An 18620-nucleotide genomic window follows, 5' to 3' on the forward strand; every position below is an offset into this window, starting at 1 on the left:
ACTGCGCATGCGCCGTCCGTGGGGGTATCCCAGTGCACATGCTCGAAATTAAACTGGAACCAGCCAATGCTTACGACGGTGACGTCATTCTACGCAAACTACTATTCGCGAGCAACTTACGCAAATGACGTAAAAAATTCAAAATTGGACGCGGGAACGACGACCATACTTAACATTGAGTACGCCTCATAATAGCAGCTTTAACTATACGCCGGAAAAAGCCGAACGCAAACGACGTAAAAACAATGCGCCGGCCAGACGTACGTTTGTGGATCGCTGTAAATAGCTAATAGCTAATAGCTAATTTGCATACTCCACGGAAACGCCACCTAGCGGCCGCCGAAAAATTGCAGCTTAGATCCGACGGCGTACTAAGACGTACGCCTGTCGGATCTAGCCGAGATGCCGTCGTATCTTGTTTTGTGGATACAAAACAAAGATACGACGCGCAAAATTTGAAATTATGCGGCGTACCTGTAGGTGCTCGAAATATCTCCTAAACCTCCACGGTTTAAGAGATGTTTGCAAAAAAGATGGGCGCTATGTCTACGGTGCATGCACCGTAGACAATGGCGCAGGCGCACTTTAGAAACCTTTCGAAGCGGCAATTGTACCATTTCTAAAGGAGATTGTGCCGTAACTGGAGGCCCCGGCCAATTACAGCGCCGGAGCCCCAATACCCGGAAAAAAGAGGGTGAAAGATGGACGCTTCATGGAGGCGAGGAAATCGGGGACATCACAGGCTTCGGTTTCAGGTCAGTGACACATAATGGGCTACTATGCGATGCATTCCCTTTGCAGGGAAACAAAGAGGACGTAAAATCCATCAGGGTTTACTTCCTCTTTAAGCAGTTACAGCAAATAGTTTTGGTACTTTACTAATAAAGCTTTTACATAAATGTTGTTCTTTTGGAAAACAGACTTACTGGCAGGACCCCACCAGGTAACACTAAACGTTCGGAAGCCTAAAAAAGAAAATGAATTCAGCCATCACATCTAAGAATTGGTAAGCTGTAATAAATTCTGAGTGCCTTTGAGTTTAAAGGATAAGTTCACTTTTAAAAAAAAAAAAGATAAATAAATTCATTTGTTTTTGCAGGTAAACAAAAAAAGTGCATTTATTAATTAATTAATTTATTTTGGAGCCTGTACCACATTGCACCAGCGATCAGCAGATTGCTGGTGCCATTTAGGTCTCGAGCAGATCTGCCAGTGTATCTGCGTGCTATACATCCCGCCTGAGAGGAGAAGAGAATGAACTGGCACGGCATTCCACAGCGCCGCTGCAGTTCATTGAAAACTACAAGCTGACAGTCACAAAGGCTGCCGGATATTGTAGTTTTCCATTCACATGGCAGCTAGCGGGAGGGGGGGGGAGAAGATCCCCGCTAGCTGTCAGATCGGAGATTCCAGGAGATGCAGGATCGGTCAGTTCGTAGCATGTAATATGTAACATGTTATGGAAGGTGAACTATCCTACAACTCTGAAACATATTAACATGCAAAATCATATATTAATTTCCACTTGTATTTCAACTATTTCTATCCCATCTATTTCTATTAATCAAGCAATCTTGAAGTTTGCAAACTTACATTGTGAAAAACTCCACACATTTACTTCCTTGAACTCTATGACACATACAGTATTTACTATGCCCTTTGATTAGTCACTGCTGTGTCACACATTTCACAGAGCCTGCCTTCTAAACTACAGAGGTGCTGAGGGGAAGTGTTTCAGGAAGTGCAGTCTGTACAAGAATCAATGCTTACAGGCAGCAAGGTACCATGGGATATGTGGTCATTAGAAATTTAAAGTAAAAGTAAACAGCAGAGGAAAAGCTGCAAAAACATGCAGGGAGTCAGGAAGCTTTGGACAGAGATGACCAACGGACAGGCAGCACTCGCTACATGAACACAGATTTTTTTAAACAAGCTTATATTGGATTGTAAAAAATAATTATTGTCTGTATTGTTACAGGCAGTCCCCGGGTTACAAACAAGATAGGGACTGTAGGCTTGTTCTTAAGTTGAATCTGTTCGTAAGTTGGAACAGGTACATTTTTTAAGTGTAGCTCCAGCCAAAAAATATATATTTTTAAGCTTTTTGGATAGCATAGGGAAGGGTTATCACCTTTGTTTTGCTTTCTGTGCCCCTCACTTCCTGTCCCAATGACAATTGGATTTTGAAAATATTGGGTTAGTAGGGAAACAAGGATTGGTGATAAAGCATCAGTGGAGAGGAGACACCTTTTCCCCATATTTACAGAAGAGAATTTCCCTTCCTAGGGGTGGATTTCCTCTCACTTCCTGATGTCTCCCTCCGTTTGTAAGTACTAGGAGTCGTTTGTAAATCAGGTGTTTGTGTAGTAGGGGACTGCCTGTATTATAATGCTGACATTATAAAATGAAAGTATATGTTGTGACTAGGGTTGAGCGAACCCGAACTGTAAAGTTCGGGTTCGGTACGGACTTTGGGTTTTTCCCGAACCCGGACCCGAACCCGAATAATTGAAAAAAAGTTTGGGTCCGGGATCGGAGTTCGGGAAAAAAAAATGTGCGGAGGTCCCCGCAAATTCAATAACCAGACCCTTTAGGTCTGGTATGGATATTCAGGGGAACCCCGCCGTCAATTTAAAACAAAAATGACGTGCGGTTCCCCCTAAATATCCATAACCAGACCCTTCAGGTCTGGTATGGATATTCAGGGGAACCCCACCGTCAATTTAAAACAAAAATGACGTGCGGTTCCCCCTAAATATCCATAACCAGACCCGTTATCCGAGCACGTTGACCTGGCCGGCTGTAGAAAAGAGGGGGGGACAGAGTGCGCCCCCCCTCTCCTGAACCGCACCCGGCCAAAAGCCCTCAACATGGGGAGGATGTCCCCATGTTGATGGGGACAAGGGTCTCATCCCCACAACCCTTGCCCGGTGGTTGTGGGGGTATGCGGGCGGGAGGTTTATCAGAATCTGGAAGACCCCTTTAACAAAGGGGACCCCCAGATCCTGGCCCCCCTCCCTGTGTGAAATGGTAATGAGGTACACTGTGCCTCTACCATTTCACGAAGGAAGTGTAAAGTATTGTAAAAAAACACACTGACACCAAAGAATAAAGTCCTTTATTTAAAAAAAAAAAAAAACCTCCAGCGGTGAGAAATCCACTCGATCCCGGCTTCCTGCATTGTCCTGATCCTGCGACGGCTGCGGGTGATCTCCAGCGATGAGAAGATCCTGCGTCGGGTGATCTCCGCTCCAGCGCTGAGAAGATCCATCCATCCGGCGCAGCAGCATCTCCGACCTCCTCTCAGCGCTGGACACAGCCCAGCGAATGACGCGCTGCAGCTGTGACATTACTTATATAGAGGAGGCAGGGCCACCCGTCACGTGACCCCGCCCCCTCTGACGTACCCTCTGCTTCATCACTGGGGAAGCCCAGGAAGAGGGAACCCGAACCCGAACATCCAAGTGTCCGCCCAACTCTAGTTGTGACAATAGATTTCCTTTACTATTTGGGAAAATGTCACATGATCTCTTGCTATTAGGGGCATTGTGGCTGTTAAATGGCTAAAATAATCTATTGTTCTTATTAATATAGTACATGTATTCTAAACTTGACCTGGCGAGTATATTACAAAAATATCTTAATTTTTGTACTGGGATCTGGACTTCTTGACAAATCATAGACATAAACCAAATGTAGGATTACATACTGATACCCATGTTTTTTCCTACCATGGGATTAGATATATAATTTTATAAGAAGTTGCTAAAGTATCTGCACACGCTTACTAAGAGGATGTCACAATGTAAACAATACATGAATAAGATAAGCAATATACATTTCCTTCAGATTACATGCCAAATATGTCAATGGATTTTGACACACAGCCTGCAGGCTAGCCATAACGGAGTTCACAACGAGTCCAGGACTTAAAGAACACAAACTTTCCCAAAATCTTCACCATGTGTATATCTAAACCATGATGAGTGTTTAAGACTCATGTCAATATAATATAATACAACACAACAAAGCAAGAGTAACATTCCATACACAAACATTTTTAATTAAATACGTTTTGAACTGCATTCATTCATTCTAGATGAATTCTGCACTGTCACTTTTTCGGTTTCAGGAAAACCAAACAAATATAGATAAAACATAATGTTGATAAATATTTATCTGGCTCCTACAGTGTACATATGTAATAGTAAATGCAAACTATTTGTAACTGTCTAATACACGTTTCACAGTTTGGTACACAGCGGAAACTGAAATCATCTATTTAGAAATTGATAAATGCCTTTTGTTCTGCTGTTCAGTAAAGATACAAGTTACCCACATGTTGCTATAATAACTGTATATAACTGTGCTTTATCAATTCAGGTTTTGGTGAATTATAAACTCATATAGTTTATGTGAAGACTAAACATAAAACTAGTCAAAGATATGGTGACATCAATTGCAAAACAGACTGTGCAGAATTAATACAAATATGTACAGCCCTAGTCCTGGTGGTATCCATCTTCTGTCTGTAAACCCTTCTACCAGGGCTCAAGTCTTGCGAGAATGCATGTGAAAAACGTTCCTGCACTTTTTCCACAGCAGTAACGCCATTAGCAGCTGTGTTAGGTGGACCACGTGCCCCGAAACTGCCCATGGGGCCGATCTGATGGCCCCTAAATAGGCTGCTACATCGCCGCTGTCACTTTTCCTGGTGGAACCATTTTAATCCACTGGCTCACTGCTCTAACTGGTTGCTAGGCGCCCGTCGTGTGGCATCTAGCAACCAGTGACGTCACCAAAGAGCAACGTCAATTCAGAGCAGAGGAGGATTCAACTTCCTCCCACTCCGTGCCAAGTGAATTGCTCCACCCACATACTCCTCAATCTTTTCCGTTGGGTCGGCGGTATGCAGATGGATGACTGCAGTACACTGTGCAGACACCGGGAGATGTGTAAGCTGGCAACAGAGGAGAGGACAGTGAAGGATGCAATGACATGGAGCAGGGATGGGAGGAAGACACACCCTTAATGATATCAGTGGTTCATGCTGGTACTTGTAGTCCTTCACTTTTGGGGATGTGACCCCTCAAAAGTGAAGTACTACAGGTCCCAGCATGAACCTCTGTGGGTAGCAAGTGACACACTGCATTTGGCGGCAGGCGGCACTGCATCTGGTGACAGACTATGGGTGGCATCCTGCCATTCTTGGAAATACATCTCAACCCATCTACAGGTACCCACAGTTGTGGCAACCAAAAAACATAGCAGCATGTAGACAACAATCTCATCTATAATTACTTGCAGACATCTCTAAATACTTCTTGTAAGTGAGGCAATCCAATGGGTTCGAATATTTCATCCAACTGGTATTATTATCCTTAATATAAGTTGGTGTATGTTTTACAGATGTCTGCCATGTCATTATACTTAGGTATATACACATGAGCCACACCAAACATTAATGTTTACGCACATGTGTGCCTGACTGCTCCAGGTACAAAAGGAGGTCAGGGTATACCTGCATTGATAATCGGCATTTAACTTTTTACTAGGTTATGTGTAATTCTCTGTTGCCACTACATATGCAGATCCATTGAGGGAGTAGAATGAATGCTTGGTCTGGAATGTACCCTTAAAGTGTATGTAAACCCAAACATTTTTTTTTATCTTTCTTGTTTAGGCCTGTTGGGTATACCTTTAAAGTGTGTATATATATATATATATATATATATATATATATATATATATATATATATATATATATATATATATATATAATGTAATCTTGTAATATTGGGGTCTCTTTAGCTTCAGTGTAGAGCTTACCAGTGAGCTGAGACATGCCAGATATGCCGTTTAAGGGCTTTTTGGCACACTTTTATTATATAAAAGAAATGAACAGTCCATCCAGAATTCCCACGCAGGGGTCTCAACTTGCCACAACAATGATGTATTAATAAACAAAAATACCAAGCCAACTTTCTCTCTGGTCAGCACTGCTGCTCAGGCTTTGTCCCTGGTACTCTTGACCCTTACACACACAGGGCTATATTCAGAAAGAATTTACGCCGCATAAATTCAAATCTGCGCCGGCGTATCTTCTTTCTGTATTCAGAAAGCAAGATACGCCGAAATTAGGCTAAGATCCAACTGGTGTAAGTCTCTTAAAAATAGATAAAAATCAATTATATAATGTACCTGAAGTTTCTAGTTTCGTTTTTGCATGTTGTTTCCTGCTTCTCTGCTGTACAGAGCATACAGAGCCACAGAGCAGTGATGGTTTGGAAAACTAAACTGATCCAAAAGGGAGGTGCTGAGGGGTTTTAGACACACAGTAATCACACCTCCTTGAAGTTAGTGACCACAAAGAGAAAGCTCCCAGCACTGTGGTTATCAGGAAACAGACAACCAGGGAAAAATAAATAATTAAGCTGCGCTGCATGATTATCAGATATTCAAGTGATAGAATAGTAAACACAAATGTTAAGTACACAAGGTGCACTGTGCAGATAAAACACTGTGAGTGTGTGATATCAAGTTGTAAATGGATGACAGTTAGTCCATAGAGTCCAATTCAGTGAACATCAAAGCATGTCTACAAAGCGGTGCCAGACACATCCGAAGGAAACCGTGCCAAAGAGCAGAATAGATGAAACCTCCACCTCTAATTTCACATCTGCTTACCAACTTAAATGGATCTCTATGAGTGAGACAACCAGGGAGTGTGGAGATCAGAGAAGAATTATAGCAACTTGAGAGCAAAAACGAACAATGAGGACATGAAAACAGCACTGCATTAAGGTAAAGGTTTAAATAAAATAAATCCTTTACAAACCCTTTAAGTGTAAAGAAAATACTGTATTACTTTAAAATTGTAGTATTCCAAAGTACTTGACTTTAGGCAATCAAGATATATTGGCTTTGCCCCCTGCTGTGACATGCACTGTTCAGCTCTTTCCAGAGTGGTATGTCCAATTACACCCTTAGTTTCACTTGGGACTTAAAGTGTATTCAAACCCGGGAACAAATACATACCAGGATGTTATTTTCACCTTCCTGCCCATAAAATATTTTCTGTCCTAGGATGACAGTACACACTCTAACTGTACTGGATGGTGTGGACACTGTCAGAAAGAAATTAACTTTAATGCCATCCCAGTCTTAATCCGTTGGGTTCAATATTGAGTTGGCCCACCCTTTGCCTCTATAACAGCTTCAACTGTTCTGTGAAGGCTGTCCACAAGGTTTAGGCGTGTGTCTATGGGAATGTTTGGCCATTCTTCCAGAAGCGCATTTGTGTGGTCAGACACTGATGTTGGATGTGCAAGTCAGTCAAGTTCCTCCACCCTAAACTCGCTCATCCATGTCTTTATGGACCTTGCATTGTGTACTCGTTCAAATCATTTCGTGGAGGGTGGATTAGGGTGTGGGGTTGTTTTTCATGGGTTGGGCTTGGCTCCTTAGTTCCAGTGAAGGGAACTCTTAACGCATCAGCATCCCAAGACATTTTGGACAATTTCATGCTCCCAACTTTGTGGGAACAGTTTGGTAATGGCTCCTTCCTATTCCAACATGACTACGCACCAGTGCACAAATCACGGTCCAAAAAAGACATGGATGAGTGAGTTTGGGGTGGAGGAACTTGACTTGCCTGCATAGAGTCCTAGCTTTAACCTGATAGAATACCTTTGGGATGAATTGGAGCGGAGATTACGAGCCAGGCCTTCTTGTCCAACATCAGTGCCTGACCTCACAAATGTGCTTCTGGAAGAATGGTCAAACATTCCCATAGACACACTCCTAACCCTTGTGGACAGCCTTCCCAGAAGAGTTGAATCTGTTATAGCTGCAAAGGGTGGGCCAACTCAATATTGAACACCATGGACTAGGACTGAGATGCCATTAAAGTTTGTGTGCGTGTAAAGGCAGGCGTTTCAATACTTTTGGTAATATTGTGTGTATATGTATGTGTGTGTGTGTGTGTGTATATATATATATATATATATATATATATATATATATATATATATATATATATATATATATATATATATATATATATATATACACATACACACATATACACACAATATTACCAAAAGTATTGGAACGCCTGCCTTTACATGCAAACTTTAATGGCATCTCAGTCCTAGTCCATGGTGTTCAATATTGAGTTGGCCCACCCTTTGCAGCTATAACAGATTCAACTCTTCTGGGTGCTGTGCTGTTTTCATGTCCTCATTGTTCGTTTTTGCTCTCAAGTTGCTATAATTCTTCTCTGATCTCCACACTCCCTGGTTGTCTCACTCATAGAGATCCATTTAAGCTGGTAAGCAGATGTGAAATTAGAGGTGGAGGTTTCATCTATTCTGCTCTTTGGCGCTGTTTCCTTCGGATGTGTTTGGCACCGCTTTGTAGACATGCTTTGATGTTCACTGAATTGGACTCTATGGACTAACTGTCATCCATTTACAACTTGATATCACACACTCACAGTGTTTTATCTGCACAGTGTACCTTGTGTACTTAACATTTGTGTTTACTATTCTATCACTTGAATATCTGATAATCATGCAGCACAGCCTAATTATTTATTTTTCCCTGGTTGTCTGTTTCCTGATAACCACAGTGATGGGAGCTTTCTCTCTGTGGTCGCCAACTTCAAGGAGGTGTGATTACTGTGTGTCTAAAACCCCACAGCACCTCCCTTTTGGATCAGTTTAGTTTTCCAAACCATCACTGCTCTGTGGCTCTGTATGCTCTGTACAGCAGAGAGGCAGGAAACGAAACTAGAAACTACAGGTACATTATATAATTGATTTATTTTTTTTATTTTTTTTACAACTCCTTTAATAACTGTTATAGAAATTAAGGCCCAGATTCTCGTAGGAGTTACGCCGGCATATCTCCAGATACGCCGTCGTAACTATGAGTTTGAGGCGTCGTATCTATGCGCCTGATTCTTAAATCAGTTACGCATTGATTTATCTTAGATCCGACCGGCGTAAGTCTCTTACGCCGTCATATCTAAGTTGCATATTTACGCTGACCGCTAGGTGGCGCTTCCGTCGATTTACATGTCGAATATGGTAATGAGCTAGATACGCAGATTCTCAAAACGTACGTGCGGCCGGCGCTTTTTTTTTTATGTCGTTTACGTTAGGCATTTTTGGGCGTAAAGTTACCCCTGCTCTATGAGGCGTAGATGAGGCGTACCAATGTTAGGTATGGACGTCGGAACAGCGTCAAATTTTTCACGTTTTACGTCGTTTGTGTAAGTCATCCGTGAATGGGGCTGGACGTAAGTTACGTTCACGTCGACTAGGCATTGAGCGGGCGCAATTTAATTTGAAAATTCGACTTAATACTGAGCATGCGCGCGCATGCGCCGTTCGAACAAAGCGTAAATTACGTGGGGTCAAGATTAGGTTCCATAAAACATGCTCCCAAAACTTCCACATTTGAATTGAGCCCAGTTACACTACGCCGGCGTAATTTAAAGCGCAAGTTCTTTGAGAATACGGGACATGCCGCTCTAAGTTACGGCAGCGTAGTGTATCTCAGATGCGCTACGCCCGCCTAAAGATAGGCGATTCTATGAGAATCTGGGCCTAAGTGTTAAATCTTATAATTTAAAAAAAATTCTGGCCCATGGTGATAAAACATTAAGAACTTATTCTAAACCCTAAATATTTCTACCTCCCATCGTCACCACCTCCACATGACCCCTTGTTTACTTTTCTTCCTAAACGTTTCTTTCAAGTTGGCAGATCCAACACAAGGATTGACTTTCAAACATATCCCCACCACACACATTGTATGTAACCTAGTCATATAAGATATATTCACAAATAACAAACCGTTAAAACTTTGGACATGACATCAAACATAAACGCTCATTTGTGGTAACAGACCCAGATACAGATGATCATTAGATTGGATTGTTGGAAAATCCTTTATTGTGGTCTGGCTCGCTCAATGTTTGCATTTAGGTTAAAACACAGGGAACACAGACAATCATTCTAATGACTGTGGGAATGAGCGTAAAGATGGTTAGTAACATAAATCTTGCTTGTGGCACACTTATTTTGATAGGGGCACCATCACAGGAGATCTATCGGGCTATAATGTCACTTTTTCCAAAGGAAAGAAAAAATATATAAATCCTTAAGTGTCTTACAGGACTTCAAAAAACCAAACCTCATTTTAAGGATCTAATCTCAAACTAAAATCTCACTTACTGTAGAAAGCACAGGAACATGAGCATTTTCAAAGCTACTGGTTACATGATAAATATATTCTAGAAACTGTATCAGATTTAACACAGATTGCTCAAATTAACTTTGTTCTGTTATCCAAAGGAAACTTTTCTCACCACAATATAAGGAAGTGATACACTGCCATTCAAGTCATAACAAAGCACCTAACCTAACCAACAATCCATCAACAAAATGAGGACCTAGGAAACCGAGATGGAATTTCTCAACTACAGTATCTCAATATTATAAGCTAATACACATTATGGGCTATAAAATGTTTATTGAACAAAATATATCTGTTAAATATTTCATGACTGCACAGACTTTTTCAATATCTTTTGGACTACAAGATTTATCTGGAATAGTCTTTGCAATCTTCCATAGGGTTTTTGCCTCTTCCATAAGACCCGGGCCATTTATAAAGTGTCACTTTCTTGTTGCTAAATTCCCCAATTTTCTGTTTATTCTTCGATATAAAGAATACACTAGGGAGTAGGGATGAGCCGAACACCCCTCCTGTTCGGTTCGCACCAGAACTTGCGAACACACCAAATGTTCGTGTGAACTTTAGAACCCTGTTAAAGTCTATGGGACTCGAACATTTGAAATCTAAAGTGCTACAGACTACTGACGCAAGAAGAAGTAGAGGAGGTGTCCGCTGTGCGCTGTCAGTTTCCTGTACACCTCGGACTGTACACCTCAGCAGTGCACATGGAAAGCCTCTTGTGATTCTATCCTCTGTAACTCGGCAACCCAAAGGAGATTACATGGCGCGGTTGTGACAGTTATTCCAAGATCCATTCAAACACCCTACTGAACAACGTCCAAGAATAAGTGTTTTTTTTGTTTGTTTTTTGGTGGATTATACTACATCCAGTCCTGTTGGTTCTACATTGATGGCCATAGAGTAACCATTACTGTTTAAACCTGATCTGATGCTTGATTGCTGACCTTCCTTTGGAGACCATTCATATCATTGCTGGATTTACCCCTTTTGGAGATACCCTTATGGGAATGCTGTTTATGACCTTATCTAACAGAGGGTCATATTGGTGAGGTGAGCGGCCATTACTACCATTGGTGGAGGTGTTTCTACTTATTACCACGCTACAGCACCTGCATGATTTCTACTCATCACCAGTCACTTTAGAAAAGATTCTATTTGGACTTTCTATTATTGGACTTTAAGCGCTGCACTATCTACTTTATATTTATGCTCAGGAATTTTATTAATTGAATCCCAGTGTTCAGCTGCTTGTTTTTTCATGTGTTTTATTGCGCTGATTATATTTTCTACTTTGCAGAAAGGGGGAAGACTGAGCTTGCCCAGTGACGTAGCAGAGGGTGCGTCAGAGGGGGCGGGGTCACGTGACGGGTGGCCCCGCCTCCCCTATATAAGAAATGTCACAGCTTCAGCCACATCATTCGCTGGGCTGTATCCAGCAGAGAGAGGAGGTCGGCGTGGCTGCGCTCTGGATGGATGGATCTTCTCATCGCTGGACCGGAGATCAACCGTCGCTGGATACAGACAACGTTGGAGCAGGGAGCTGGGACCAAGTAGATTACCACCGCTGGATTTTTTTTCTTTTTTTTTTATTAATAAAGGACTTTTTTCTACGGTGTGTGTGTGTGTGTGTTTTTTCCAACTATTTACACTTCCTTCGGGAAATGGTAGGGGTACAATGTACCCCATTACCAATTCACATAGTGGGGGCCAGGATCTGGGGGTCCCCTTTGTTTAAGGGGTCTTCCAGATTCTGATAAGCCCCCCTGCCCGCAGACCCCCACAACCACCGGGCAAGGGTTGTGGGGATGAGGGCCTTGTCCCCATCAACATGGGGACATCCTCCCCATGTTGAGGGCATGTGGCCTGGTATGGTTCAGGAGAGGGGGGGCCGCACTCTGTCCCCCCCTCTTTTCTGCGGCCGCCCAGGTTAACGTGCTCGGATAAGGGGTCTGGTGTGAATTTTTGGGGTACTCCACGCCATTTTTTTTTAAATTTGGGGTGGAGTTCCCCTTAAAATCCACACCAGACCTGAAGGGTCTGGAATGGATATTTGGGGGGAACCCCACGTCATTTATTTTTTTAAATTGACGGCAGGGTTCCCCTTAATATCCATTCCAGACCTGAAGGGCCTTTGTATTAAATTTGGGGGGGACCCCCACGCTATTTTTTATTTTTTTTTATGAATGAATTCTCTCTGAATTGCCAGAGCCGACAATTCATTATTGCCGCAAGTCCGGTTTTAAAATACTTTTTCCTTTCAGAAATGACACTTTCTGCAGGGACAGTTCTATGTACGGGAAACATGCGATATTTCACATGCTAACTTTACACCCCCCCCTAGGTACGAAATTTAAAGTAATATTTCACTTTTATTGTTTCACTTTTAGCATTATTAAATTCACTGCTCCCGAAAAAACTGCCTTTTTAAAACTTTTTTTTGCATTGATACATGTCCCCTGGGATAGGACCCAGGTCCCCAAACACTTTTTAGGACAATAAATTGCATATTAGCCTTTAAAATTAGCACTTTAGCTTTCTCCCAGAGACTTTGACAGGGTGTTCCGTGGCTTTTCGAATTTGCCGCGAACACCCCTAATTGTTCGTTGTTCGCCGAACAGGCGAACAAGCAATGTTCGAGTCAAACATGTGTTCGACTCGAACTCGAAGCTCATCCCTTCTAGGGAGCATGATTATCGTTACGTTATCATTGTAATGTGTGCAATAGATGGGCTGAAAAGTAAGAAGCTAGGTATGGCTACTAAAATATACACTTTTAGACATATTGAACAAAACTTCTGCAGTCAGATAAGTGAACAAATAAACTTGGGCTACTGGTGGTCGCGGATTCATGAACTTCATCTCTGCTATCTGCAATCCCTTATTTAACAAGCTTTATGATATCACAGTTTACACACAGCTCATAAAGTGTGTTATAAGGAACAGGGAGAATTTTCACATGAAGATGGCTTCTGTGTAGGGTGATGTAAAGGTTGATGTAATGACTCATATACAGTTGTCAATGTTGCACACAGAAAATAAATGCGAATAAAATGTCATCTAATTTGTAATTCAGGACTGGTATCTTTCCTAACCAGATCTTGTATGTTTTAAAAATCTAGCCGCTGCATGTAATTTCTTTTACACATTATTCCTTTCTGTAATGGAGCAATTGAAAACATCTAAGTGACACCATACACATCACTAGATCGAATTTTCATTTTCAGAGAATTGCTAACCACAACTGAGCCAGACATCTATTGCAAAAAGAAGCCTGAAAACAAGATGAATGTCACAACTGATATGTGCAGCATAATGTTTGATGCAGATATCAGAATAGTATACACTGCCAAAATATTTAAACCACTGCCATATGTTTAAACACAGAAAATAAATAAGTATTATTCAAATAGAGGTTCAAGCACATCAATGTTGAAATCCAAGATGGTTCCCAGGTATCGTTATATTCCTTAAGCTGGCCATACACTAATAGTTTTTTTTTTCTCTTTTTTTAATTCAGACTGAATGAAAGGAAACTAGCAGCTTTCCCAATCCACGTTATACAGTGCAGATAGACATGTCTCCTGCTGTGCCTATTGTATCTTGAATGTTGGCCCCATAGGCTGTGAAAAAAAACGAAAGAGCAACTGCACCTTATTGGATGCAGTTACTTTTTATTCAATAATTATTTTGCCCAGATCCTTAAATCTTTTAATTGGATGGGAGGGAGCCAGCCAACATTTGTACAGTAAATGGCCAGCTTAAGACAATTACGGTGAATCAAGTTGTCTGATATAATTCTACAGAATCCTCAACCAATTTTTGGTTATAATTGTACAAATTTCACAGTGTAAACGTTGATACAGCATTCACCTACTTTCAATTATGGTACTTTATTTAAAGCCTCTAGATAAAGTTATAAAAATGATTAATGATGGGTGTTTAGGAACATCACCCCCTAAAATTTCATTATAGAGCCATTTTTTCCCAGTGAACAATGGTCACGCAGAGATTGCAAGGGTTGGTATCCAATTACAGCTGTTTTTTGTTTTTTTTGGGGTGATACCACTTTACATAGGTTATCGCTTTGGATGTTTTATGGACATTGCCTTTATCCCTATGTGTTGTCTTTCAAAATATATATCCATACCGTATTTGGGATAAAATATGTGATTTGAGCAAAATTGATCTCGCTGCCCAATTACTAATTTTGCCAAGTTTATGAATAGTAGGTACTTACCTGCTCTGTGCAAAAGTTTTGCACAGAGAAGCCCTAGTCCTCCTCTTCTCGGGTCCCCTGCCAGCCCTCTGGGCTACTTCCCCGGCCGAGTGCCCTCATAGCAAGACGCTTAGCAAGCCTTCATAGCAAGCCCCCATAGCAAGCAAAGGATGCATGAAAAGGTAAAATACCTTCAGCCTTCACAACCACTTTAATGTGCCAAAGGTTAATTTTTTTTTGTCAAATGCTACAAAGAGAATGGAATGTGCATATGCTAAACATTAAACATGTTTTTAAGCATAGTGTAAAAAACTATGAGCAAATTGTTATCCATGAAAAAAATATATACATATTAATAGCAGACCGTACATCATCATGCTCTTTCATTAACCATAAAACTTGCTTTAATTACCTGTCAGCATCTACAGCAACATCATGCACTCCTCGGTGAATGATATCACGAGACATTGCAAGATCTGGTATCCGGTTAAGACTTCTGGTGTACAGGTTAAGTCCACCATCTGTCAAATACCTAGCAAGGAATAAAAGATTAAAATAAAATAAACTTTAAAGCACATATTTAAATCAGTGGGTAAACCTGTTCTGGTGGCAACTAGCCAGAACTAACATCCTTTTTACTGGTACCTCTGAAACAGGAAGTAAGAGGACATCTCTCTAATGGGACACAAAATAAAGGAAAAGTCTGGAGACTGGGATCCAAACCCTTCCCTACTCTATCCAAAACACAAAATAATGTGTTTATACCTACCACTAACTAAAACTTTATCTATAAACAATAACAAAACCTGTATATTCAATTATACATAAGGGCCCGGATTCAGATACATCGGCGCATATTTCTGCCGGCGTAGCGCATATGAGATGTAACTAATTCAAAGTAGGTGGAAGTGGGCGTGATCCATTTAAATGAAGCGTGACCCCGTGCAAATGATGCACCGTCCCGTGGAAGCATCCCAGTGCGCATGCTCAGAATCACATCGGAAATACTCCCTAAGATACGTCGAATCACTGCCTACGACGTGAACCTAACCTACGCCCAGCCCTATTCACGTACTACTACGTAAAGTAGGAATGTTACTTCGGTTGGAGGAAGCCTATTTTCAGGCGTATCTAGTTCTATGGGCGCGGCGCATAGATACGACGGCGCACATTTACACTTACGCGGCGTATCTGTAGATACGTCGGCGTAAGTGCTACGTGAATCCGGGCCGTAATGTATAATCAGTCATTTTAATGACAGAGCAAACATCTTAGGCACGGTGCTGGTCATCCATATATTTTGGCTTTCGAAGCTACATTAGTACTTTAGTACTAGTGCAGCTTGATCTAAAATGGCCAGTTTAATGAATAGAGTCATAATGGCCTTTGATGATCAGCAACAAGATCCTCGATACTTTAATCTATAAATCTATCTGTACTGTCCAATAATATGCATTTTACTTACTTTGCTTAAAAGTAAATACATTTATTCCATAAATAAAAGAGTCTAAAGATGTGCATTGGCATTTTGTTGAATTTGCCATTAGGTCAGTGTTAGTGTTATGCAAATAACAAAACAATGCTCAGTGGATTTGAAGCTCATTTTTGAAATTCAAATCCTCTGTTTATCATATAAAAACAGCCAGGAAAATGCTTTAATTAGGTGATAATATAAATAAATTAAGGGATTAAAAAATGGAATCGGAGCCAATGTGGAATTGGAAATGAAAGAGGATGAACACTTAAAGCAAGATAAATCCCCTTTACCAAGCTAAGAAGTTGTCAGAAAATTATCAAGAAAATTTACTGTAATGCCAGAAAATGTAAGTATGAAACATTTTCATGGTGTCTGGGGAAGTATTAAAGTGAAGGGAGATTAATATAGCATCATTCCAGGATTCTTAGCTTAAAATAAACCATCCATATATGAAGTATTTTGCAAATGAATGTTCAAAAAGTATTAATTACTTGTGTCAGTTACTAAAAATTATGATCTCTTCCTCACATTTTTGCAAATGCAGACAAATATATGTTTTGGGGATTCTCCTAGATCAAGGAATGAAAAGGGCAGCTTTTTGCGTATTGACAAACGGATTAGTGTCCAGTCTAGGTGTCCTATCTACCCAAATGTTCTGAACAAAGACAGGAAATGTATGCAAATGCAGCAATAACATGCGGATTACATACAGATTGCATTCAAAGTTGGAATTGAAACCTAGAACCTTGTAATGCAAGGCAGCAGCACTAAGCACTGAGAGCCAGATTCAGGTAGAAGTGCGGCGGCGTAACGTATCGTAGATACGTTACACTGCCGCAAGTTTTCATCGCAAGTGCCTGATTCACAAAGCACTTGCGATGAAAACTACGCCGGTGGCCTCCGGCGTAAGCCCGCGTAATTTAAATGGGCGTGTGCCATTTAAATTAGGCGCGATCCCGCGCCGGACCTACTGCGCATGCTCCATTTCGTAACTCTCGCCGTGCTTTGCGCAAAGTGACGTCATTTTTTCAAACGGCGACGCACGTAGCGTAATTCCGTATTCCCGGACGGCTTACGCAAACGACGTGAATTTTTAAATTTCGATGCGGGAACGACGGCCATACTTTATACAGCAATACGTTTGCTGTGTAAAGTTAAGGCACCAAAAACGACGACTAACTTTGCGACGGGAAACTAGACTAGCGGCGACGTAGCGAATGCGAAAATCCGTCGTGGATCGCCGTAACTCCTAATTTGCATACCCGACGCTGATTTATGACGCAAACTCCCCCCAGCGGCGGCCGTGGTACTGCATCCTAAGATCCGACAGTGTAAAACAATTACACCTGTCGGATCTTAGGGATATCTATGCGTAACTGATTCTATGAATCAGTCGCATAGATACTCTGAGAGATACGACGGAGTATCTGAGATACTCCGTCGTATCTCCGCTGTGAATCTGGGCCAAAGTCTCAATGCTGCCCATATATGGCCTACAAACTTCTGTTTTTGGAATAAATGGTAACTTGTATAGTGTGTGTGTACATATAGCCAACATTTCCTGTTTTGGAGTGGGAAAGGGTTAGATCTCCTGCCAAGTGCTTATCTCTGTCTGTGTGCCCTCTAGGGAGATTTGCTTTCTATATGTAATGGTGGACAGCGGTCAGCAAGACAAAAAGTGGGGGACATCTTTTAATAGGGACACTTGTTTCAGTGACAACTGTACAAAAGGATATTTTCCTCACTTTGAGAAATGTCCTCCCCTTTCCTGGTATGTGTAGAGGACAGTGACAGAAATGGGAATATTCCCAGTGACACAGATGGGGGCTTAAACCACTCCCTACTTTATCTAAAATAAAATAACATTTTGGCAGATGGAAACAAATTTTGGCAGATGAAAAAATAAAAAAATATCAAGGGAAATCAAATGCATATGAATCCTTCTAAATACCACACGTAAAAGGCCTTTAAGAAACTAATATTTCCTAAAGCTGTTTCTGCCTTGTGACTCAATTTCTTTCCTTCCAGAGTGCATTCCTTTACTAATTGGTTTAATTTAAGGCAAAATTAATGATTTTACAGAGCACAATTATGCACAGAATTTATATTAATAGAATAAAAACACATTGATCGTACAAGCCACGCAAGCTTTAATGGTGTCTATAACGTGATATAATATGTACATACATTGACATTTATAATTGATTGGTATAAAAAGAAAAATGCAAGTCACTCACCCACTGTTTATGTCATCAGCTCTCATGCTTTTTCCAAGTATGTCACCATCACTCATATAGCCTCCTACATCTAGTTCTGAGGACATGTCCAGATCATGATTTCCCTTCTCACAAATCTCCACTTGTGATAGGTTTGCAAGGCGAGAAACAGCAGCACGTCGAAGAGGTGTGGTATACATGAACCGTGATGGGTCAGTATGGATAAGGCGCCCAGCGTTACTTCGAGGGAAAGCACCAACAAAGGAGGGGGCATCACCAGCTTGAAGCCTTGGGCTAGCTTGTCCAAGTCTCCATGTAACTGTAGATGATCTATTTGGCAAACTTGGCAAACTTCTTCCACTTACTTCGGTCGTTACTGTACTATCAAATGTTGTCTCTAGTGTGCTGTCGGAAAAGAAGAGGGAGGAATGTAACAATATGC

At 41.2% G+C, this 18620-nt stretch overlaps 1 protein-coding gene across 15 annotated transcripts in view; it reads right to left on the reverse strand.

The window, feature by feature from the left end:
• The window catches only part of NAV3 (neuron navigator 3), a 789636-nt gene that overhangs the window by 154231 nt on the left and 616785 nt on the right, over positions 1-18620 (reverse strand). For all 15 annotated transcript variants that reach the window (XM_040343949.1, XM_040343951.1, XM_040343950.1 and 12 more), the window contains 2 exons: positions 18200-18583; positions 14898-15017 (listed from right to left, as the gene is read on the reverse strand). In XM_040343949.1, coding sequence (XP_040199883.1) covers positions 14898-15017; positions 18200-18583 — 504 coding nt within the window. The remainder of the gene's footprint in view (positions 1-14897; positions 15018-18199; positions 18584-18620) is intronic.

Source organism: Rana temporaria, chromosome 3, assembly GCF_905171775.1.
Source record: "Rana temporaria chromosome 3, aRanTem1.1, whole genome shotgun sequence".
Classification (NCBI taxonomy): domain Eukaryota; kingdom Metazoa; phylum Chordata; class Amphibia; order Anura; family Ranidae; genus Rana; species Rana temporaria.